The sequence below is a fragment of the Gobio gobio genome (genome assembly GCF_949357685.1).
Source record: "Gobio gobio genome assembly, chromosome: 7".
In the NCBI taxonomy this organism is placed as follows: Eukaryota; Metazoa; Chordata; class Actinopteri; order Cypriniformes; family Gobionidae; genus Gobio; species Gobio gobio.
This window is the reverse complement of record NC_137103.1, coordinates 12388673-12414164: the sequence shown is the minus strand read 5'-3', so window position 1 is coordinate 12414164 and position 25492 is coordinate 12388673. Positions and strand designations below refer to the sequence as shown.

Here is a 25492-nt window from a genome sequence, read left to right as displayed (position 1 = left end):
TATGAATGTAATCTGGATGTACTACATCCTCCATGTTGTCATGATTATGTGATCAACCAGTGTCAGTTCGCCGCTTCACTGTCATTCACAAATCGTCTCCCGTGGCCTCATGGGATAGTAAAGTGTGCATCGTATGTACACTTCAGAATCTCTCCGGAAGTAATAGGTCATACGGGACTTTTTGCCAACTCATTTATCAGTACTGTGAATCGGACATACTTCTTGTGTCACTGTTTTTCGCCCACTAGAAGGTAAGCATGAGATTTCGGAGGCAGCCTCTAGCTGTGCATGAGCACGAGAGATAACATCGAGTGTGAAGCGCTGCCTCTGGTGGCCATAGAACCAAAATCAAAGAGAGAAATGTAATCTCCAGTTTAAAGGGTTAGTTCACCCAAAAATAAAAATTCTGTCATTAATTACTTACCCTCATGTCGTTCGACACCCGTCAGACCTCCGTTCATCTTCAGAACAGAAATGAAAATATTTTAGTTGAAATCTGATGCCTCTGAAAGTCCTCCATTGGCACAATGGCACTTTACACTCTCAAGACCCTTAAAAGGTACTAAAGACGTCGTTACAAAGTCCATCTCACTACAGTGGTTCTACAATAACTTTATGAATCGGCGAGAATAGTTTTTGTGCGCAAAAAAACCCTAAATAACGACTTACATAGTGATGACGATTTCAAAACAAAGCATCATGAAGCTTCGAAGTGTTATGAATCAGTGAGTCGATTCAGCAGTTTGAATCTCCAAATTTCAGCAGTTTGGCAGTTTGACACGCGATCCGAATCATGATTCGACTCACTGATTCATAACGCTAAGTTATTTTAGAACCACTGTAGTGAGATGGACTTTGTAATGACGTCTTTAGTACCTTTTAAGGGTCTTGAGAGTGAACCGTGCCATTGTGTCAATGGAGGCCTTTCAGAGCCATCAGATTTCAACTAAAATATCTTCATTTGTGTTCTGAAGATGAACGGAGGTCTTACGGGTGTCGAACGACATGAGGGTAAGTAATCAATGACAGAATTTTCATTTTTGGGTGAACTAACCCTTTAAATGTAAATGAATCTATAGTGAACGTGCTATTTCTATCGCTGCTGAAATGTTATAGAATAGTGTACCATTCAATGAGTTCTTTCATGCAGTTCTTTTCCCTAGCATTTGAAGCATATGGGATTATGAATTTATTTTGATTGTGTAATTTGATATAATTGGTATATTGTACAGTGGCAAGAAAAAGTATGTGAATCGCTTGCAGAATCTGTGAAATGTGAATAATTTTAACTAAATAAGAGCGATCATACAAAATGCATGTTATTTTTTATTTAGTGCTGTCCTGAATAAGATATTTTACATAAAAGATGTTTACATATAGTCCACAAGACAAAAAATAGCTGAATTTATTAAAATGACCGTGTTTAAAAGTTTATGAACCCTTGATTCTTAATACTGTGTGTCGTTCCCTGGATGATCCACGGCTGTGTGTGTGTTTTGTGATGGTTGTTCTCGGGTCTCTTGTTTGTCCTGAGCAGTTAAACTGCCCAACATTCTTCAGAAAAATCCTGCAAATTTAGTTTCCAGCATCTTTTGTATATTTGAACCCTTTCCAGCAGTGACTGTATGATTCTGAGATCAACCTTTTCACACTGAGGACGATTGAGGGACTCAAACACAAACTTAAAAAAAAGTTTCAAACATTCACTGATGCTCCAGAAGGAAACACAAGGCATTAAGAACCGGGGGGTGAAAACTTTTGAACAGGATGAAGATGTCAAATTTGTTCTTATTTTGTACAAATATCAATTTTATTAATTTAGTACTGCTCTTCAGAAGCAACAGAAGATACATGCATGTTTCCTGGAAGACCAATTGAGTACAATTTACCTTGATCTTCAAATTAAAAAAGTTTTCACCCCCCGGCTCTTATGCTGCCTTCACGCGTGCTCTCAGAATTATTGTAAATACGAGTTTCCTAGGTAAAAATTGCACATGAACGCCCTTCCATTTCGAATGCGATGAGCTCGTAATCCCGACTTCAGAAGTGGGAATTATACAATTTCCGATAGCACGTGAAGGAAGCATTAATGCGTCGTGTTTCCTTCTGGAGCATCAGTGAATGTTTGAAGCTTTTTTAAAGTTTGTGTTTGAGTCCCTCAGTCGTCCTCAGTGTGAAAAGATGGATCTCAAAATCATACAGTCACTGCTGGAGAGGATTCAAATATACAAAAGATGCTGGAAAACTGAATTTGCAGGATTTTTCTGAAGAAACAAAACACACACACACACACACACACACACAGCCGTGGATCATCCAGGGAATCGACACAGTATTGAGAAATAATGGTTCATAAACTTTTGATCAGGGTCATTTTAATAAATTCAGCTATGTTTTTGTCTTGTGGACTATATGCAAACATCTTTTATGTAAAATATCATATTCAGGACAGCACGAAATAAAAAATACAGCATTTTTGTTAACATTATTCTCATTTTACTGCAAGCGGTTCACATACTTTTTCTTGCAACTGTATGTAACGTTTGTTCTTATTGTACACTTTGGTCTACATTGTAGTTTTATAAATACAGCTGAACCTATAACAAGAATATTTTAACTTTTGTGAGTATCAAAATTGTCCTGTTAATTGTGCGTAATGATTAAAATGTCTAATCATTTTTATTGTTGTTTTCAGTTCTCATATATACAAACGTTTCATGAAATTGTCATGAGCTCAGGGTGAGCCACCTCGAACCCCCTTTAAACCTTTCATTTTAAAGAGTGTTTGCAATCTGGTAAGGTTTATTATGTACCGTCTGTAAGCAATTTTTGACTTACTTAATTTGGCCTGGTTTCACAAAAAGGGCTTAGATTAAGCCAGGATTAGCACTTAGTTCAATTAAGACATTTAAGTAGCTCTTATAGCCCTTAGTAAATCATTACTGGTGTGCATCTTGAGACAAAACAATGGCACTGACATATTTCAAGACAGCTCAAACATGCATTTTAGTCTGAGACTAGTTAAAGCCTCGTCTGTGAAAACAGGGGTTAGACACAATCTGTATTAAAAAATAAAATAATGTGGGGCTGGTTTATGGTTAAAAATCGGCCACAATGGTGACTTTCTTTGCATAATTCTTTGTATAATCCATCAAAATAGGCTGTTTAATAACATTATGATAGCAAGCGCCACTGGTGGGGCCACACATTCAGTTTATCTTTCAATCCCATGCCATAGCAGAATGAACGATTCATTTTGAAGTGTGGACAAGCCTTTTCCATATATATACAATAGTGCCCTGAGGCATGAATTTTTGCCAAATCCTTGTTTTTCCGTGTTAAGTCACCAACGTATGACATAATAAACATAAATATATTTTAGCACAAATACATTTCCACTACATATAGATTGATCTGATTACATTTTACTAGGAAGAGGTGTGGCTTATCTTACCCCACAGAAAATAATGGACATTTGATCAACTCTTGACGCATGCGCAGGGCTTTACTTCACAAGGCCAGCGGGTGGCGCTACAGACTGTTGTCCGAATTCACACACTGCACCGAATGGAGCTTCCTGGCATTTATTTGCAATTCTTTTAACAGGACTGTACAATTTATACCCAAAGTACATTATACAGCGGTTTGAAAAAGAGCAACATCAAAGCAGCAAAAATCAAAAAACACACCAGGAAACCAAATTTACAAGAAAAAAGGGCAAAATGTTAAACCTCTGTACAGAACGAATCTGCTGAAAGTTAATATCTGAAATTAAGGTCCTGTACAACAAATATACATGAATTCTCCGGAGGGGATTCTTTTATTTCATCCTGCATAGGATTCTGTACATTGCCATTCATCTACATTTGGTTATTTTGTGCATTTAACATTAGTACGCTGCCTGGGCCTAGTGTGCCAGTAGCCTCTCTGTTTGCTAGAATTACATTCTCATAGCTAGTTGAACAAAGCAAGGAAAGCTAACACTGTTGTCTGTACCACATAACATTACTACAGAGTGAAGAATGAAACCTTTGCACGGCAGTTACAGTAACTCTGAATGTAGGCTCTTCAACGAAATCCTTAATTGACTGAAAGCCAGCAGAGACCATGGGAACTGATAGGGGTTCGCCAGGTCTCTCCTCTTTGAACTGGGAGGCAACCGTGTGAAAAACCAAGCGACAACTGTCCCATTTCATAGTAGTTAACAGTAGCTGTGCCCTATTGAGTCCTCGCAAGGCATTCTTTTTCTTCAGTGACTTTATTGTGACGTGTCTAAATATTCATGCTTTATTTTTCTTCATTTTCTTCCCAAACACTTTTCTTAGTAAACCCAAATCTCACGATAATTCAACACAAGCCTCCTCGAGTTGAGGAAGCCAGCTTCTTTTCCTCATGGCTGCCTGGAAAGGGTCCCGCCTGCCCTAGGGTAGGGCGATCAGACGCTGGCCGGTCGGGCTGTCAGTCAGAGCGCTCAGTGCAAGTCGTCAATAGGAGGCGGAGTTTGGCGCCAGGGTTCCTGACGAACTGGCCCGTCTTATGTGAGGCAGCAGGTAGGAGTCGCTGCCCAGCTGGTGCACATCGAACCGGTCCTCTTTCCTGTAGGCTAGACACCGGCGGATGAATGCCTACAAAAACAGCAACGTGACATTTATTACATACGCAAAAGTCATGATGTCCCTCAGTTTTTGCATAATATAATGTGTGCGCCTAAGAAAATATGCTTTTGCCACAACAGCAATTAATGGTTTGTCAAACAGACACATTTGTCACAGTTTTCAGCAATTTTAACTTTGTTCACATTTTGAAAATAAAACAAGCTGCCGTCACAGAGTTCCAACACATTTCCCATTAACTTTTCCAGACAAAATTCTCTGAAGATTTTTCAGACCATATTTAATATCTAACAAATGGGTTTATAATCCAACTGTTAACGTAAGCTAGGGTTGGGCGATGTCCCCTAAATTGGCAGTTGACAATGTTTACAATAAAACATCGCGATGGACGATGATATCGTCGTTTGGGGGGTAATTTACTATATCTCTTTACATAAATACTATTTTCTACTTAAAAACTATAATTTCATTATTTTACTAACCCAAATAATGACTCATCCGTGCTGGGTTGCACGCGAGGGGAAAAAAGTAGCTTCCTTCCACTTAAAGTCCCGGTGAACCGGAAGTTGCCACTGATTTTATTTCAGTGCTGTGAAGTATTTCCTAGTGAAGCGGAATATTGAACAGAGGGCAGGGTTTCACTTCAGCGCTCCTCCTCATAGCGGACTAACGGATGGAGGGGAGTGGTTAAGGATATTCAAACCCAAGCCGTCACACAGTCGTCATCGGAAAGGGAACGCCATTCAAGACCTGAAGTTACTTTTCAGATTTTGGTTAAAGATTACCACGGCAAACTATTTTTTTCTGTGTATTAACTTGCACAGATTAATTGGTCACCCTAAGACCTGTAATGTGTGCTAACAAAGTAAATAAGATCCATTTTGATTTCATGAGGACTTTAACAAGAGTCTTTATATTTTTTAAGTAGAAAATAGTATTTATTTATGTAATTTCGTTATTTTTACTAACCCAGTGTTTTTTATGTGAATGCTGTTTCACAAAGCTTTGTTTAGCCTACAAAGGAAATAAATTAGCAGTTAAATGTTACATCGCAGCCATGAAAACATAGCCTACCTCTCTCATTCGGCATGAATCCATAGCCTGAGGCCAATTTGAGAGTTGTCAGCTTTTTTTAAATCTGTTTTGCGATCTGGTCACCCGATTTTGCGCGAATGTTAACAATAGGCCTAGTCCATTTTATCCCACTGGACATGGACATCTCGTTTCTTTTCCCAAATCTTCACTCGCGCCGTACCCATTTTCGCAGGGGATTATAAACGTTTCTTCCTTTCGTTTGCTTATAATTAAGTCTATTATAACTATTCACATCCTTTACTGTGGGAAAGTATAAAAAACACTGTAGGACGAATACCTTTTTACTTCAAACTTTATTTAATACTGTGAGTGAAACGCGTCAAGTTTATTTGAACTGGAATAATCAAACATTGCCTAAATGTCTTGATCTTATGGAAGATAAAATTCGCTCTTCAGACCTTTTACAACAAGTGTTGCTTTGTAACATCAGGAGAACACATGAATACAAAGATATTTCGAAAAGAAGGTGTCTATCCAGCTCGTGTCCCACAATCATCTCAAAGCGCCGAGTGGTATATGACGCATCTTTGCTAGGATTTTTTTTTTTAACTAATATTTCATTTTCTTATATTCTTTAGGTTACCATTATTTACTGATAATCGTTTAAATGTTGAATAGGCTGTAGTGTGTTGTTTCACTGACGGAAGAGCTAAAATAAACACGCATGCTTTTAAATAATTTGAGGCTGAAACATCAATTTCATAAGATTACAGTTCTGCTTCCACTGTTCAACGTCAGGTGTTCTTGGGTCTTCCACTCTTTTATTTACCCTATGGTGTCCAGAAGAGGGCAATCCAGGTGATGTACCCTCTGGATAACATGTCCAATCCATCGTCAACTCATGATCCCATGATTGTGTCCATACTTTTCTTGCTTGCACTGGGTGAGTAGTTGTTGGTTAGAGATGGTTTTGGGCCAGAAGATTTGCTGAATTTTCTGGAGGTTCTTCGTGTGGAAGGTTGACAATTTAGAAAGGTTGTTTTCTGTCATTCTCCAACATTCAGAGCCATTAAGTAGTGAAAGGACACAGCTCTGGTAAAGTCTCAGGTTAGTGTGGGTGCTATATTGACAGGACCTCCACACATTGTTCAACATACTAAAGCCTTTTCTGACTTTGCTGAGACAGTTCTTGATGTCACCTCCTCCTCCGTCATGTTGAACGGTTCTGCCCAGGTAAATACACTCCTCAGTTGTGTGTAGATCTGTTCCTTCTACTTGGACTGCTCAGTGTCATCACCTCTTCCTGCTTGCTGTGCATAGGTGCTAAGACAAGAAGTTTTCTCCTGCATGTGCTGGTGGATATGTACCTAGGTATGCACGCTCCCTTATCTGATGCGGTTTTGAGTGACATGAAAGCACAAACTTATTAATTTAGTCAAGTTCAAAAGAGACTCGCTTATAGTAGACATTTTTTTCTAGTGAAAATATGTGCCTTGAATTCATTCAGTTGTGTAAAATGAACAACACTTTTTGCTTCACTGGCTGACTTCTCCCTCTGTAGGTATGATGCATTTATTTTTAGAAATTATATTTTAGAAATCAGAACAAAAAAGGGACAATTGACTGGTTTTGGCTCATCAGTTTGTGTTTCAAAATCAGGTGAAGCGAACATCGTTGATAATCTCAAACAAAGGTCCACACATTAAGGTCTGAGTAGATGGAGAGCAAACTATCAGTTCTGCAATCAACATGTTGAAAGCAGGAGAAATGGGCAGGAATAAAGATCTGAGCGACTTTGAAAAGGGCCAAATTGTTATGGAAAGGCGACTGGGTCAGAGTATCTCTGAAACGGCAAGGCACGTGGTTTGTTTCCGGTCAGCAGTGCTGAGAATTTACCAACAGTGGTCCGAGGAGAGAAACCACAAACAGGCGAAGGGCACCGAAGGCTCATCAATGCACGAGGGCAACGAAAGCTATCCCGTCTGGTCCGAAACAACAGGAGGTCCACTATGGCACAAGTCACACACTTTAAAAAAAGCTAAATCCTACTTCTAAAAGAGTGATTAATAAAATCTTAAAACTCCATGGGCCTTTCTATAAAGGATATCTCATTCAATTTCAACGGAGAAATGGTGAATTCCGGCTGTATGGGTGACAGTGACTGTTTGTGACAGGATGAAGGCAAGTCGAGTGACACAAAGTTGAGATATGTTTAATTTTATGCAAATGCAGAACGACCTTTAGGAGCAACAGCCAATAGGGGAGAAGAATGTGTCAGTGGAGCTCAAACGTCACCCATCATGAGTGCAGACAAGACAGAACAGAGAAATTATGAGTCACAGTTCTATATGATTTATCTGAAACCAAACAGATGGATATAATATAAAAACATTCTGTGAGTTTGAGTCATACATTGATCATTCTTGTTGATTATGTGATAGCCGATTATTGTAGCCGTTCAGTGCTAATCCAGTTCATATTACATTTTTTCTCTGTATAATGTTCATTATCGGGGCAAAAAAATTATTATCTGAATGACATTTTGGAATTTTTTGGCAGTATAAATAGTATTTTGTTAGACTTTGTAAGCACTAGCACTGCTGTAGTTTATATAACACTCCAACGGCATAATGTTACTTTTTCAGAAAACAAATTCCTAGTCAAATTACAATATCTTAGTTTTACCATCAATAGATCTCATTTGTTATCACATTTTTAAAAAAACATGTGCAGTCTACCAAAAATATTAGGGGTTTAACGATATTCGTACCGAAACGAAAAAGCTCTCACGTCACCTTATGCCACGAAATTTCTTTTTTTTCTTAATTGACATTTGATTAAATAGTAATTAGTAAACTTTTAACAATTAATAAGAGCTGTATTTTTACTAAATATTGTAATAATATACTTACAAAAGTATACACTAACTTTTGTCTTCCAAGTGCATGTCACGTGACTTGGGCGATCGCTCAAGCTGCATGGTGGAAGGACAAGAGCCAGTTTCCCCATTTAGCCAGGTAGGCAAAATGCTACCTTGGAGTACCAGTAACATCGTCATTTTCATAGCTTGTTACAAAATAAAAATATATAAAGCTTATATAAAGCTCAAGAGAAACTACGAGCATACAACGTTACGTTGTCAATTTGTAAGTCATGAAATAAAAGTAAAGTACCAATAAATCCCGTAACTGGTTTGAAGTGTGTGAGCTGGGAAGGCATGCAGGTGTGATGTTCATTCTATTCATCAGGAGCAGTTTTCACGTTTCATTAACAGTTCATGATGTGGGCTATTGTGCAATCGCCATGGTAACTGTTGTTTCCATAACCCCAAAATGCCACTTTATTTTCACTTTGTTATTTTGTTTATTTTTTAATTAGCGTGGAGGCAAAAACTGCTATTTAATAGCTTTAACTTACAGGCCTTTCATCAGTATTAGTCATATTCATACAATTTATGTGTTTGTTAAGTTGGCTAAAGTGGGACATTACTTGTGTGTGTCATCCATTTTTATGAAATAAATGAATGTTTTTTTTTAATCAGTATGGTAAATGATAAAATGAGTAGATTATTTCTGACTAGTCTACAGAGCAGACATTTATTTCAATTTTAGTTTCCTCAGGTATGCTCACTGCTCTAAATAAAACGTGAAGCCAATGTATAAAGTTAAATTATTGCTGTTGTTATTATTAAGTAAAAAGTGAATCTAGGTTATTGCTGGTGCCCGCCATGAACCCTGACTCCACAGCAAACAGAACCAAACCGTGGCCCCAAAACCGTGACATGAACCGAACCGTGGCAAAGGTGGCACCCCTAAAAAATATTAAGAGCTAAAACACTTGGAACGGCCATGATTGACTTCAAATCATGACAAAGTCACTGGCAGGGCTGGTGAATGGGGCTTTGCTAATCTAGCACTACTGCATGTGCAGAATTGACAAGTAACTGAGACATGGAAATTTCATCAAGATTTGAGTTACATCTATGTTTAAGGTTAAGTTGATATTTTAGGTGCTGTAACTGCTAACCATTTCTCAGCATTCTTAAATCACCTTTCAGTGAAGACAAATGATTAAAAGCACAAATATTCCATATAGTCTCTCAATAAATGTCAGCTAATAACAACTGCAAGCATAATAATGTATGAAGGAAATGGCATAAACAGTTTAGATCAGTGGTTCACTATGGGGCCTCAAGTGATTTAAATAAGACAAAAGAAGCAATAAAAATAGGCTAAAATAAATATGTTTCTTATTTTGATTCACCCCTTCAAGCACTCTGAAGAACCAGTATTCAAACAGTTCTTGGAAAACCTGGATACACGAGATATCCTACTTTTAAAAGAGTGTTTGATGAAATCTTAAAACGCCATGGGCATTTTTATAAAGGATATACAAATCGAGTAAATAATATTTTAAAATTCCTTGGTCACGAAAGACTGGAAAAGGAAATACATTGGTTAAAAAGAGCAGAACCCCTGAAGAACATTCAATTTACAGAAACTAGGAGTGTCAGGCTTTTGAATATTGCTGTGGACAGTGGAGGAGGCACTGGAGTCATAAAGGCTGAGAGCCACTGTTCCAGATGAAGTTTAGCATGTCACACTGCAGAAAATGCTGTGATATGTCATGTCAAACACCCATTAATCTCAATCAGTATTATATTCCTGATTACCTTGGCTTCGTTGCTGGCAACAGGTTTGGAAGGGAACTGAACCTCTGTGGCTTTCAGGATGGTGTTCTCCTGCAGGATGTCCTGCTGGGACTGATTGTGGCCAAATGGCTAGAAAAACAAATCAGAAATTGCATGGTTATTCTCGCTTTTGAACTAGAAATGAGGAAAATGACAGATGATATTCCCCTATTAACCCTTTAACTTGGAATAAATGGGAATATTATCAGTACCATTTACGAGAACTGCTCCTCACCTTTCTTCCATAGAGGCACTGGAAAAATATGACCCCGACAGACCAGACGTCCACCTTATTGGAGATCTTTGGAGGCTCTTTACCCACCACAAAACACTCAGGGGGTAGGTACCTTACAGCCACAACAAGACACAACTGAGCTACATGCTTTAAAAGGCAAAAGCCAAAATATGAGTGTATTTGCGAGTGTGTTACCAGTAAGTGCCTGCCCCTTGTGATGTCAGGTCCATTCCATCTACTCCGTAGTTGTCGTCGTCCATGATTTTAGACAGGCCGAAATCTGTGATCTTTATCTCTCCACATGCAGTTCCATCTACCAGCAAAATATTCCCTGTACACAACCACACACACACAGAAATAAACACAAGAACATACATTCCTTGTACTGGATTATCTTTGTTATACCCTTCAAATATGTGGTTTAAAAGCTTGAGCTTAAATTGACCAAAAGTGACAGAATTTCAATTAAATTTGATTCTTTTAAACGTTCTATTCATCAAATAATCCTAAAAAAAAAAATGTATCATGATTTCCACAAAAATATAAAGCAGTACAACATTTTTCAACATTGATGAGAAGAAATGTGTGGGATGTGTAGGGGTGGGAATCTTTTGGAATCTCACAATTTGATACATTTTCAATATCGAATCAAATTTCGATTTGATAAGCATAGATTTTATTTTAAATTTCACTCCAAACTTGTTTTTGAATTTCATAATTTTTTGCCCTTGAAACCCTCCTCATAAGAGAACATGTGCCCCCAATTGATTGATATTAAATACAACTCAATTAAACTTTAATTAATGTTGTGTTGAATTATTATTTTTCAATCTCATGTTATAGTTTTACTTCAATCTATTTATAATATCTAAATATTTTATATAGAACTATTTATTCATAATAAATAAAATGTTCTGCCTTTGAATTTTTAGAATCTTGGTAATACTAGTTATATTGTTTATCCATCCATCCATCACAGTTTTGCCATGTCTGCTTATTATACATTGCATTTTAAGGGGCTTATTTTGCTTTTTTTATTGTGATATCATCTGACAACCCTTCACCAGGAGCTTTAATGGGGAGAGGGAAGAGTTCAGAAGAGAGTAGAAGGAGAGCAGCAGCTACTGTTAGTGGTGTTATTTCATAAGGTAGTTTAAATTGTGCACACCTTGTAACCTCATTATTATTTTACTCAAGCCCGCTGGAGACTGAGACGCCATTGTTGCTCGGCCTTTCATATCCGCCTCTCACACTTTTGCATAATCAAAATATGTGATTATCAGCTGGTTACGATCATTGGCCAATCATTTCGAGTTGGACAAATATAATATACGCTGTTGCATTCTCAATATTTTGTGATTTCGCCCCAGATACTTCGCTTTTACAAGCAGGTATTATTAGTTACCACCGAAACCGCTTAGGAGTCAAACGCGCTTCTCGTGTGTAAAGTAATTAAGAAATTATACATTATGTAAGGCTATTTTCTATTAGTTACAACACTGATATGGAACTGATGTCGCCAAATGAGCTTCATTCATCCCCTGTTGAAAGCCTGTGCGGTCTCTAAACTGTCCGGGAGCTACATTGTTCTTTGTTCCATCAACATCACGTTATTAACAGACGGACAGATGAAATGTTTTAATCGATTCAAATCGTTAGAAGATAGAAACGCAAATTCATGTGAACCGACCCCACCCCTAGTGAAGGGAGACAGGCAAAAGTCAAACAGTCTGCATATTTGAGTGTTAGAGAGCAGTGAAAAGAGAAAGAATGTGTGTTCACCGGGTTTGAGGTCATAGTGTATTATGGGTGGCTTGATCTCGTTCAGGTATCGTAAAGCATTGACGATCTGCATGACGATAGAGCGAGCTTCTTTCTCAGACATCAGCTTGTGCTGTTTCAAGTAGAAATCCAGGTCGTTTCCTTCACAGTATTCCAAAACCGTACAAAACCTGCAGGAAACAGACATCCTAAAGTAACATGCGTCCACCTCACTGATGCGTTTTGATAGTTGATTGGTGACATTTGCATGGCTGGAACTCACGTGTCAGTGTCCAGTGAAAAGTAATCGTACAGTTTAACTATTCTGGGATGATCCAACTGTTTATGTATTCGGTATTCCCGACAGGCGTGTCTGCAGAGAAGAGAGGCACAGGTTACCATGGGCAACAGAGGTGAGACTCAGGCGACCGGCGTCATGAGAGACAGACGGGCTAAATTTCCAGACATTTCAAGTTCTGTACAGAATACCAATTGGCATGGAAATACACCCTTACATAACAATGTCCCCACACCACAATGTGAGCCTGCAAGCCTGCCACATATCAATCGCACATTAAAAAAAAGAAGAAGAGAGAATTGGCTCTAAAAATAAACAGCTTAAACCTTAACAGGATTTTTTGGGTTAAAAGGATAGTTCACCAAAATTTTTTAATTAGCGTCATCATTTACTCACAATCAAGTTGTTCCAAACCTGTATGAGTTTCTTTCTTCTGCTGAACACAAAAGATGATATTTTGAAGAATGTTGGTAATCAAACAGTCATGGTAGCCATTGACTTCCATAGTAGGAAAAAACATACTACAGAAGTCAATGGCTACTGTCAAATGTTTGATTAGCAACATTCTTCAAAATATCTTCTTTTATGTTCAGTAGAAGAAAGAAAAACATACACTGGATTTCTGCAGGTTTTATGACGATACATTTAAGAGCTTAAGACTTTTTTAAGACCAATTAAAGAAAATTGAAAGAATAAATTGAAGGGAGCATAACACAGCAATATATTCTCTAAATGTAAATGTCTAGAAAGTGAAAATGAGTTGTATTAGCAACACTTAAAAGTTTGAAAATACAATTTCCAATTACTTTTTTTAATTCATTTTACAAAAAAATTGCTTAAATATTTGAATAGCTCTGCTCCCAAACAAAATACTGTCATGGTAATGACTTTCTTTTTTTCTTCAGTATTTTGCCTGGTTTTCCACTGCAAAGATCTAAAAGATTATTAAATCAAGATACAGTTACTTGAGTCAACTTAATTCAAACTTGAGTCAACTTGATTCATGAAAACTCAACTTAATTCAAATGAAAAATAAATGTTCCAACCCATTGACAAATACTTGTTCTTGTTTTAAGCATAAACTCAATTCATCTTGTTCAGTTTCTCAGAAAACTTAATTTCTTAATTTTGAATCTCAAGTAAAGTACTTCACCGCTGGAAAGATGAATGTGTATTTAAATTGGGTCATTTATGTAGTAGAAATGTGAAATTATTTTAGAATTTGGTGCCTTCTAGACTGGCTCATGTGGATGAAAGACAATACTCCCAGAATGCACTTGCTTCGCTGCCCTACGAGGCCACTGCCAAGCCACACTCACCGGTTACGTCACTTACCCACCATGGCACCGCCCCACCGTCGTTATAGTAATTAAATCATTTAGTTCAGTTAGAGACGACTAAAAACTGAACGTGTCTGCTCAATACAGGAAGATTTGGTTTCAAAGCAAAAAGTGCCAATTTAAGGGAGTTTGTCATTGTACCATTTTGTTGTTGTGTTTTTCATTAAGAATAATAGGTTAATGAACCCACAATTCAAGCAACCCGCCCTGGAATTGGCGCAAATTCTAAACCGAAACTAAAATGAGCACGGCCGCCCGGCATTCATTCACAGCCTCACTGGCATTCATTCATGGCCGCATTGTCATTCATTCACGGCCTCACAGTCATTCCCGGTGCATGTCCAGTCTGGTGCGTTTTCAGTTGATGCCTATGGAAGCTTAACTTTCATAGGAATTCATTGAGAACACTCGCTTTCCTCTGCACCGCTCCGTTATGAATGCCCGGCCGTGCTCATTTACACTCGAGATCCCACCCCTATGGGCGGGTTGAAAACATGCAGAACCAGCTCCTACTACTGGCTGTAGTCTCTAGCCTCTGGCCAAAAAAGCCTCAGATGACACTAAATGGCGATTTTTGCATCATCTGAGACTTTTTTCCAGGTATTAAATACATAATTCTCTCGTCTCAGGGGGATATGAGGGAGGGAAGCACGATCATTTGAATATACTACCGGGTTTCTACTGACACAAAGCTTAATAGTAACCCTTTAAGGATGTTTAAAAAATTGTGCTGGGAAAAAAAAACTGTTTTTTTGCAGTACATGCAATTTAATTTTAGAATATAATTTAGAGCCCTATGAAATCTTGTTTTCTGTTTTAAAGGTTAAATAAAATTTTATTAGTCTAATTAATTGAAATCATGAAACCAATAATTTAATTTATTGAAATACATTTTTAGGGCCCTATGAAATACATTACATTTTTTGTTTTATTATTAACAAATTCTATTTTTATTTTTCATTTCTGGGTGAACTATTAGCTCACATGATGGTGAGAAAATGACAGTGGGTGAACTCTCTTTAAGTGTCCTGAGCCGTCCTGTGTTTGATTTATTCATCCAAAAGTTGACAATTTCCGTGACATTGCATTATACATTAAATTCCATTTTTATGAATGGATTCTGCGTTTCTGTACCCATTTTCCGCATCACAGAAATCATAGGGCCCTAATTTAATGCCAGGATAGTGAATTTAAGACTTTCTGCTCCAATTTAAGACATTTCATTTTAAGGTCAAATTAAAGGGATGGTTCACCCAAAAACAAAAATGTGATGTTTTTCTGCTTACCCCTAAGGCATCCAAGATGTAGGTGTCTTTGTTTCTTCAGTAGAACACAAATGAAGATTTTTATCTCCAACCGTTGCTGTGTGCCACTCATATAATGCTTGTCAATGGAGACTAATTCTATTAGAGGGAAAAAAACATGGGCAGACAACTTCAAATTAAACCCCGCGGCTCGTGACGACACATTGATGTCTTAAGACACTAAACGAGCTGTATTTATGTAAATATATCACCTCATATCAGACGAACGCTTCAGCTCTGCAGACTGCCATCACTTCCCGTGTGTGAGGTCCAAATTCTGTCCGGGTCATAGATATATACATAGATACCTCATTAGTACCTGTGTGGATCATGGCGTGGATCGCTCGAATGCGGTATCTATGTATATATCTATGACCCGGACAGAATTTGGACCTCACACACGGGAAGTGATGGTAGTCTGCAGAGCTGGAGCGTTCATCTGATATGAGGTGATATATTTGCATAAATACCGTTCGATAGTTTCGTGTCTTAAGACATCAATGTGTCGTCACGAGCCGCGGGGTTTAATTTGAAGTTGTCTGTCCATGTTTTTTTTACTCTAATAGAATTCGACCCCATTGACAAGCATTATATGAGTGACACACAGCAACGGTTGGAGATAAAAATCTTCATTTGTGTTCTACTGAAGAAACGAAGACACCTACATCTTGGATGCCTTAGGGGTAAGCAGAAAAACATCACATTTTCGTTTTTGGGTGAACTTCTTCCTTTAAGACTTCTTTAAGACCCGCAGAAACCCTGCATCCAGGTTTGGAAATGACATACTTTTACTTTTTGGGTGAACTATCCCTTTAAATAGAGCTCTGTTGACAGCACAGTCAGGGTGGATGGCATATCTGAATGAAAATGAGGCTGTGAGGGCTAGAAGGATGCACTGTCAATGTTGTTTCACAACAGATTGTTTTGTCTTTTGAGAATGTTTTGGAAAGATGTTCTGTTGGCTGAACATACTGAAAAGTTTCCTTTCCATCAAATCATGCATGTCAACCCTGTCTATAAAGTTATGAAGTGCATACTTCACTTTCACAATCTTGCAGTGACGCACAGCATGCCACTGATGTATTTATCACGAACATTTCCCTGAACAGCATCAAAGAGGACGAACGTACTTGTGGTAATTTTCTTTCTTCTCCTCTCTCCAGTTTTTGTTGAGCTGATGAATCTTCACAGCAGCGTACCGTTGCTCAATTAAGTCAAACGCCTGAAGAGCAGAATGATGAATCAAATGATCCGTTTCTATCTCAAAGGTCAGCATGAATCAGGCTCTGTTATAAATGAGGGGTAAAGATACCTTGTAGACCTCACTGAAACCACCCCGTCCAAGCAGATGTAACAGCAGATAGCGTTCATTCAGGGTGGGATGGTCCTTGAATCTGAGAAAGGTTTAAAAAAAACAAAAAAAAAAACAAAGAGAAACAGGAGAAAAAGGGAGGGTGGGTGGAAAATAATCATGTAAAACTCATTTATGTTTTCAGTAATAATGGACAACATTTTACATAACGCTACAAAAGTGTAGAATATGGGTCCTGTACAGTCAGTAAACTGATGAAACCGCTGTTAATATGAGAAGTCAATGTCCAGTTCAAATGACGCAAATAAAATGAAAAGAAAAAGAAAAGATCAGAGGCTGATGTCATCAGTGTCGGTACATACTGTGAGCTGTCCTCATTGTTTATTCTTTTCAACTCTCGGATGTGAAGATTTCGCACCCTCTCCAACCTCTCCAGCTCTGCCTGAATCTCTGCCTCCTCCTACAAATACAAGGGGAAAGAAAACATACATAAACATAAAACATTTGTGTCATTTTGTTTCTATACGGTTGTCAAATGATTCTTGAGCAGCAAATCATCATATTAAAATGATTTCTGAAGGATCATGTGACACTGAAGACTGGAGTCTGAAAATTCAGCTTTGATCACAGGAATAAATTACATCTTAAAATATATTATAATAGAAAATAATTATTTTTTTAAACAGTAATAACCTCTCTCAATATTACGGTTATTTGGATCAAATAAATGCAGCCCTGGTGAGCATTAGAGACTTATATTAGGGTGAAGGAACTTCTTTTTCATCCCCATCATTAAAAAGCAACTTAAAGGTGGGGTAGGTAAGTCTGATCTAAAACACTTTTGTCCAAATTTGTTTAAACTGTCTTTATATGTCAATACATAATTAAAATTTAAGTACTCTGAAAAAGAGAGTATAAAAATCGAGTGACTCTAGACTTTTTAATCTGCAATAAACACCGCTCATTATTTTCGTTCGGGCCGAATCAAGTGATTGGCTTGGGCGACTGTCACTCTCTCTCGCTACCATGGCTACCGCCGCTTTTGCTCCAGGATCTGCTCACATGCGCGCCCCAGTGTTGCCAAGTCGGGCTACTTCAAACACTTGCCGCGGGCTGTTTTTCATGTCCGCGGGTTGAAGCGACCCCAATAATGTAATGTTTTCCCCCGGGATTTGCGAATTTTAGCAGGCAGCCCTACCAAAAAGACACATATTTTACCCCCCAAATGCAAATTTTTACCGGAGAAACACGATTGGGCTTGTTTTGGCCTAGTTTTGAGTAGCAATTGGGCGGATGTTGTTGTGAAAACCTGGCAACCCTGGCACACCCGTTTGAGTTCAAGAGGCTTTATTTCTGCTGGACAGGTAATCTTTCATTTTGATTGTACATTTTTTTGGTTTATGTTTTCATGAAGCATGTCTCACTAGCACACGTAGCTGCCTAATATAGCTAACATAACATTACTTAGCATAAAGTTACAATGTTATACACTTAGGGAACCATTAGTAGAGATGATAAATACTCAATATGCTTAGCTCAAGTTGATCGCTGTCGTGTTGAATTTCGCAAAATGTAACTTTAGATAACAAAATGCATGTGTAAAAGCTAGTACACCGCATCCAGGAACTTTTTTTAGAACTAAGTTAGCTTTAGCTACTACCCTCTGTCTAAACTCTTCTACCATGTTCACCGGGAACTTTACCTGCACGTTTATTTCGGCCCTTGGTTTGTTTTTATATACTCTACCAATGTTTTTATTTTGTATCTGTGTGTGTCGTAGACACTGTGTTGTGTGTGTATTTTGAACTTTACCAGTATCGTTATTCTAGCTTGAGAGTGAGTACTAAAAGACATCTTATTTGTTTATATTCATAATGATAAAGTTAGATTTTTTTATTACATGTGGTTCTGACATGATGTCACTACATGCACTTCTCCGCTAGCCTCAGGTAAATAATGCGTCCTCCAGCTGAGCTGATCGCGGTCGGCGTAGCGCGTTCATGTGTTTTGGGGGCGTGGCTTTGGAAAGAGCCCAGAAGGGAGAAGGTGGAGTGAATGGAAATAATGAGCTGTCTTTAAAACAGTCGTGAGAGGTCTACAGGCACTCAATTTTCATACATTCTTTTTCAGAGTACTTACATTTTGATTATGTATTGATATATAAAGAAAGTTTAAACAAATTTGGAAAAAAAGTTTTTTAACCAAATCCTACCTACCCTACCTTTAAGTAAATGAATAAATTCTTGCACTCTTGCACATTAAAAGATGACTTCTAATGTCTTTATTTTACACTGCAGAAACCAAAAGCCAGACACCATCTTTTCTTTTTCAAATGTTTAAACTAGTGCTGTCAATCAATTGAAACATTTCGAATTGAGACACATTTTTATGTAATAATTTCTCCAAATTAGTGTAAAAACAACATAAAGACCTAACAGGTAGGAAATACAGAAATACAAATACAGATATTGAATAAAGTTATCAAACACTTCACAGTGCTCTCTGCATAAATTATAAATAGATGAATTGTTATTAAAGCTACTAAAGTTATTCAGTCAAGAGCAGTGAGTGGTTTTCTCTTTTGTGGTTTGATTAACTTAAGAGCTGATGCACATGACCTGGATCTGACATATTTTCTCAACTCTTTACGTTCATTTAAGTCTTCATTTAACTTACTTAAAATTATGCCAAAATGCTCGTTTTGTCAAATGTCTTTGTGTGTTTTTGTCCATTCAAACGCTGTCTGAAGCTGCTTTCGGTGCGCACAATTGTGTCACACAGACAGGACATTTCACAGACAGCACTTGAATGGTTTAAAAACATTTGCATAAATAAGAGCGTGGTCATATATGGTAAAGGTAAAGCTAGCTAAAGGATGGCGGTAAAAACAGATGCTGCCTTAAAGCTGCAGTCCGTAAGTGCACCGGTGCGGAAACTGTTCTTCAGAAATCACAGATTCTACGTCTTGGAAATATGACCAAAACAAGAATTTTCACTGGAAAAATGTAATCTGAACAAGTAAGTAACATTAAAAAAAGCATTACAATAAAACTGTGCTACCAACGGTGATTAAATCTAACGATTGCTTCGCTCACGTCACATTAAACAGTGCTGATCATTATTATTGTTATACTTTGTTCTCAAATCGGTAATGTTAACAACATCAGCATTGCGTGACTATGTGTATTACCTGTTTGTGTGTACCTGTAGATTTCAATTTCTGTACAGTCTAATCTTTTGCTTTTGACTACGGGTGAATCTCCAGTTGTCACTAATGATTGTCATTTGGACTAGAGGTCGACCGATAGTGGATTTTACCGATACCGATATCTAGGTTGGACCGATTAATCAACCGATAGTTTTTAAAATGGATTCAGGATTCAAAAAACAAGTAAACCAGTGCTGAACTTTATAACAAAAAATGAAAAAATGCTAAATTAAAAACTTATAAATATGAATATTAAAATGAGAAGTTCTGACAGAACAAATTCTTCAGAAAAAATATTTAACATTATAGGTAAAGAAACAAATTTGACCTGTAATAGTTTAATCTAGAAACATGCATGTACATTTCATAGGTAACACTATACAAGTCCCTATGCAACAAGGATGTATTAGCTCACATGAACTATATGCATTATGCATACATTTTTGTAGCATGTATTAATGAGCAATACACTTGTACCTTGATTATTCATGTTGGATCATAGTGCATTAACCAAGGTTAACAGATACACATTCAAACTCAATTTAATGTTGAAATTAACATACTAACGATGAACAATACTTCCACAGCATTTATTAAGCGTAGTTGATGTTACAAATGGAATGTTATTGCAGTGTCACCATTTCATACAAATCCAAACAGTCTGCTTTTTTAGAAGGAGATTATCTAATAAAAAACTAATGCATTTCTGCTTTGTTTATGTTTCTGTCGGCAGCATGACGATACGGTTTGCTTTCTCACATCACTAATTTTATATATGCAACATTTGGGTCGGACTTGCGTGTGTTTTTATCACATTGATTGAACCACTTGAGGTACTGCTAATGTTAGCGTCCTCTCAGCCTCGATGACAAACACACACACTGCTGTTATTTACCTGTTAATGCAGCATCTAGTCAAGAAATTAATTACTTTACAGTACTTGTTGCCAAACAATTATAGTGTTCTGTATTCATACCGTTTCGCAGTCGTGTTTTATAAACGCGCATCTGACATCTCAGCGCTCTCTGTGCAGCGCCGCGTGTGAATGTAAACACGAGGCGTCAGTGAGTTTTTATTTGGCCTCTAGAGGCCGCTCTTGTGCTATATGATGCCATCAGACCCTTCTCAGAGCTCTCGGACTGTGTAATGACAGAGCTCAGCCGCTCCAGCAACGGACGCAACTCGGAAAAACTATCGGTGTGGATTTTTGCCGATAACCGATTGTTCCACCAATCAGCTATCAGTGCCGATTAATCGGCAAAACCGATGAATCGGTCGACCTCTAATTTGGACCTTTCTGGATTATAATCCACCATCAAAATGATACGTTTAATTATTCCAGCTGCTGTGAGAAAAGACTATAAATGATCCGCCACCTGCAGCATCCTCACATGCGATAGCCTAGCCGGACTCCTCTATGTATAAAGACGTGACAACGGCACCATGCTCGTATTTCCCACAGAAAGCTACCAGTACCACTTAAATTATAGCACATTATTACAAGCTTACCGTTGTGAATCAGGTTACGGTAAGGAGATGCGTTGAATTGAAATTTTTTTAATCACATGAGTTAACGTGTTACTTTTGACAGCCGTAGTTTTAACATGTTCTGAAATGCATGAGGATCTGAATCATACAAGAAGGAGCCACTGAGCTTGTGAACTGACCTTTTTGAGATGGCCAAGTCTCAGTTTGAAGATCTCCTCCTGCTCATGGTACTCAGCTAATGTTAGCCTGCAGGAACATCAGAGGAACAGGATAAAAAAAAAAAAAATCTCCGTACGTGTACTGCGTTAGGATGCTCTGACTGTCAAAGAGTTTAAATCACATGATTCTGAAGAAGCTTTTACAATCTCACCACACTGCTCACTGACAGACTTGTGTAGTGTGGCAGACAAAAAGCCATTTTTCATATTGTGGAAAGAAATGTCTTCAAACTTACATTTGGCTCATAATAAATCCTGCCATTTTTAAAACTATAAAAAAATATGATTTATTTCAAATTAAATCATTAATTAAACTTGATTTACATTTATCTACAAACTGTTTTCAGGCATTTAACTAGAATCATTTGGATCAAAAGATCATCAGAAAAATGTCAGTCAAGTGTGTCCAAGCTTTTGCATAGTCTTGGTACATCTGCTTAAGGATCATTTCCGGCAAATTAAATCAGAACCTCGTCAGTGCGAATGTTAGTGACGCATGTAAAACATGGAAGGCCGTTTTGTGTGGATACACTGTGGTCATTTATTACATCACTCACAGCTGTGGAAGGCTGGGTTTGAGGAAGGGGTCGTTCTCTGAGCCGTTCACAGCCTTGGTCTTTCGTTGTTTCGGCTCAGAGTTGGTGCTGGGCGACTGTGAGCTGCTGGCTGCTGGTGGTTTTCTCTTAGCTAACAGTTTCCTCTGTCTTTCGATTTCTTCACGTTGTTGAATGATCCATTCCTGCTGTCTGCATAAAACAGGCAATACAAACGGTTCATACAGGCAATAGAAACACTTCAATTCTGTAATCAAGTGAAATCTGTAATGGACTCTACAAGAGACTTTCACATTAAGAATAACTATATCGTAACATAACGATAATGTTCTGTTTATTGTAACAGTTGTATCATTTGTGGCTTGGAATGCTTGAGCTCTTTAGAGTCAGGTGGATTCTGATTGGGCAATGTTCTTATTGTTCATCAGCTGAAAAAATATTATTCTAACCATGCTGTTCCTCTGTGGCCCCGTTTACACTAGTTTACTTTAGAAACGATCTCCATCCACACTACATGACCGAAAACACATGTCACATGACCGTTCATGCACACTGGGTATGTGTAAACAGTTGCCTCTTGCATGTTGGCAGCTGCAGTGCAATACAATACAATACAATACAGCGTTTAAATGCACAATGGCTGCTAAAAAGCCCCACAAAGTCAGCAAAGCATTTGGCTCCATCTCTGCGCTATTGTTTATATGGTCGTTGAGGCTGGTATGTTACAGAGCCGTTGAGAGAGACGGCCCAGGGCTGTGCTTCCCAAAAGCATTGCAAAAATAGCCATCAAAGGTCTCTACGATCAACTTAGGTGTGCAATGCTTTCGGGAAACGCAGCCCTGGGCTGTTGTTGTCGTGTTTAGGTAGCGTAATGTGGGCAGCCACACCATCGTTTTCAAAAGTCTCCATTTTGGTCCGTTTACACTGAAACGCAACCCCTCAGTGAATTAGACCAATCATAAAAACTATAGTTGTAGTCATCATCCCAGGTGGGAACAGGCCTTTACTATAGAGATGGGTGAAAACATGAGTGAAGACAGACAAAAAGAGTTACTTTTTTTTACGAGTCAAGTTATCATAGAGCGCACCTGTGTTCACATATGCAAAGTATTGTATAAAGGTATGCTAGCATTAGAATGTGTGCTTATGCGGTCAAACAGCAGTAAGTGTCTTACTTGACGAGGTTCTGGAAGGCATATCCGTCTGTCCACTGCTCTGTAAATGAGGCTCCGTGTCTCACAGTGGTAAAATGACCCAATCGCAGTCGATCCTGCATGCTCTTCTCCCGACAGGCCTGCTTCTCTTGTGTGCTCTGGACAAATGCACACACTTTTATAAAGATATGAATCATTTCTTACTCTTTGTACCATTTATAACACTTTTAAGCTTGTGGTTAAATGATGGCGTTACACAGCAATCTTTTAGGTTACACACAATCATTTTATATAAAGGTAGTAAGACATGCAAATACACACCCACATATCAAATAATTTCTACATGTTTACAGGCCAGCAGAGGGTCATGTTTACATTAGAAATACGGATTTCTTAAATATCACAAGGATTCCTCACCTTTTCAATCAGAAGTTTCTTGCTCATGGTGATGCACTTGTTTAAACGTTCTTTGTACTTTTCTAGAAGCTTTTGTTGTTCATCAATTTGTCGTCTTAGATCACAGTTTGCCTGTGGAGAAGAGGAAGAGAAAATACAGTTTTTCATGTTCAAAATCGTTTTATTGTGGAATACAACAATTTGACAATCATTGTCAGAGTATTTATGATTCCCCATTATAAACATAAGGAAGAAACACACACATACAAAAAAAAAAAAATTAACAAAGCAAAACAAAGAACAAGCAAGACAAAACAGTTCCTATTAGGGTTGGGCCAACAGACGATGCCATAGTCCATCGCCGATGGCTGACAGACATCACAACATTGAGCCGGCAAATTACACTCAAAACAGTTCAATGAGCACAATTTGATGTTTCACCTTATACATTGTCTGATGCCACTTTGGTAGACCAACCCTAGTTCCCATACCACCCACCCCGCCCTAGGGACTTAAAGGGTTAGTTCACCCAAAAATGAAAATTCTGTCATTAATTAGTCACCCTCATGTCGTTCGACACCCGTAAGACCTCCATTCATCTTCGGAACACAAATGAAGATATTTTAGTTGAAAGCTGATGCTGAGAAAGGCTTCAGATAGGCCTCCATTGGCATTCAGTACATTTACACTCACAAGACCCATAAAAGGCACTTAAAACGTCGTAAAGTCCATCTCACCACAGTGACTCTACAATGATTTTACGAAGCGACGACAATAGTTTTTGTGCGCAAAAAAAAAAATCAAAATAACTTTATTCAACCTCTTCTTGTCTTCCGTGTGTGCCTCCACGACGCATGCGCGAGAATATGACGCAGATCCGGAGTTCGGTAATCCATGAAATGCACACTTTAGTCCCATTTTGAGAACTACGCCGAGACCTAAAGCACGATCAATGTAGAATTCAACAGCTTAGATACGCGCGTCTTCCTCTGCTTGTAAACAAATCGCTTCTGGGTCATGTGTCTGAACGCCGGATCTGCGTCATATTCTCGCGCATGCGTCGTGGAGGCACACACGGAAGACAAGAACAAGCTGGATAAAGGTGTTATTTTGATTTTTTTTTTTGGCCTACAAAAACTATTGTCGTCGCATCGTAAAATAATTGTAGAGTCACTGTGGTGAGATGGACTTTGTAGCGACGTTTTAAGTGCCTTTTATGGGTCTTGTGAGTGTAAATGTACTGAATGCCAATGGAGGCCTATCTGAAGCCTTTCTCAGCCATCAGATTTCAACTAAAATATCTTCATTTGTGTTCTGAAGATGAATGGAGGTCTTACGGGTGTCGAACGACATGAGGGTGAGGAATTAATGACAGAATTTTCATTTTTGGGTGAACTAACCCTTTAAGTCATGCCACACTAATGAGTCAATGCTACATGCTTAGTCAAGTCAAGTCACCTTTATTTATATAGCGCTTTTTACAATGCCGACTGTTTCAAAGCAGCTTCACAGTGTTGAGCAGGAAAATATTGCAACAGAATGTTATTCGGCTGTACAGCCGCTCTGGAGAAAAAAATCAGCTCATCTCAATTATCATAAAGTGTCAATGTGGGCGGATCAGTAATTTACTTGAAAATTTACTCAAAGTACACTATCAAGGTAATGGAGAAGAGGAAACCAAATCTTATCTATTTGTTTTTACAGATGTAATAACCTTACCACTGAGCATTTATGGATCTTTCTTATTTTTATAAATAAATATGCATTTAAATGTGTATATATATTCTTTGTTACAAATACTTAAAAGTAAGTCACAATAAATAAGTCTGATGCAAATAAAACGTGACAAATTTTTCACATTAAAACGTTTTACAGCGAATCAGATT

At 38.0% G+C, this 25492-nt stretch overlaps 1 protein-coding gene across 10 annotated transcripts in view; it reads right to left on the bottom strand.

Moving 5' to 3' along the window:
* Window positions 1–3488: 3488 nt before the first annotated feature.
* Window positions 3489–25492, bottom strand: part of tlk1a (tousled-like kinase 1a) — an 83974-nt gene continuing 61970 nt past the window's right edge. For all 10 annotated transcript variants that reach the window (XM_079822045.1, XM_079822050.1, XM_079822048.1 and 7 more), the window contains 13 exons: window positions 23628–23738; window positions 23232–23368; window positions 22060–22248; window positions 21464–21530; window positions 16951–17048; window positions 16589–16670; window positions 16407–16498; window positions 12618–12707; window positions 12356–12525; window positions 10769–10904; window positions 10574–10685; window positions 10321–10428; window positions 3489–4625 (listed from right to left, as the gene is read on the bottom strand). In XM_079822045.1, the coding sequence (XP_079678171.1) occupies window positions 4485–4625; window positions 10321–10428; window positions 10574–10685; window positions 10769–10904; window positions 12356–12525; window positions 12618–12707; window positions 16407–16498; window positions 16589–16670; window positions 16951–17048; window positions 21464–21530; window positions 22060–22248; window positions 23232–23368; window positions 23628–23738 (1533 nt within the window). In that variant the 3' untranslated portion in view covers window positions 3489–4484. The remainder of the gene's footprint in view (window positions 4626–10320; window positions 10429–10573; window positions 10686–10768; window positions 10905–12355; window positions 12526–12617; window positions 12708–16406; window positions 16499–16588; window positions 16671–16950; window positions 17049–21463; window positions 21531–22059; window positions 22249–23231; window positions 23369–23627; window positions 23739–25492) is intronic.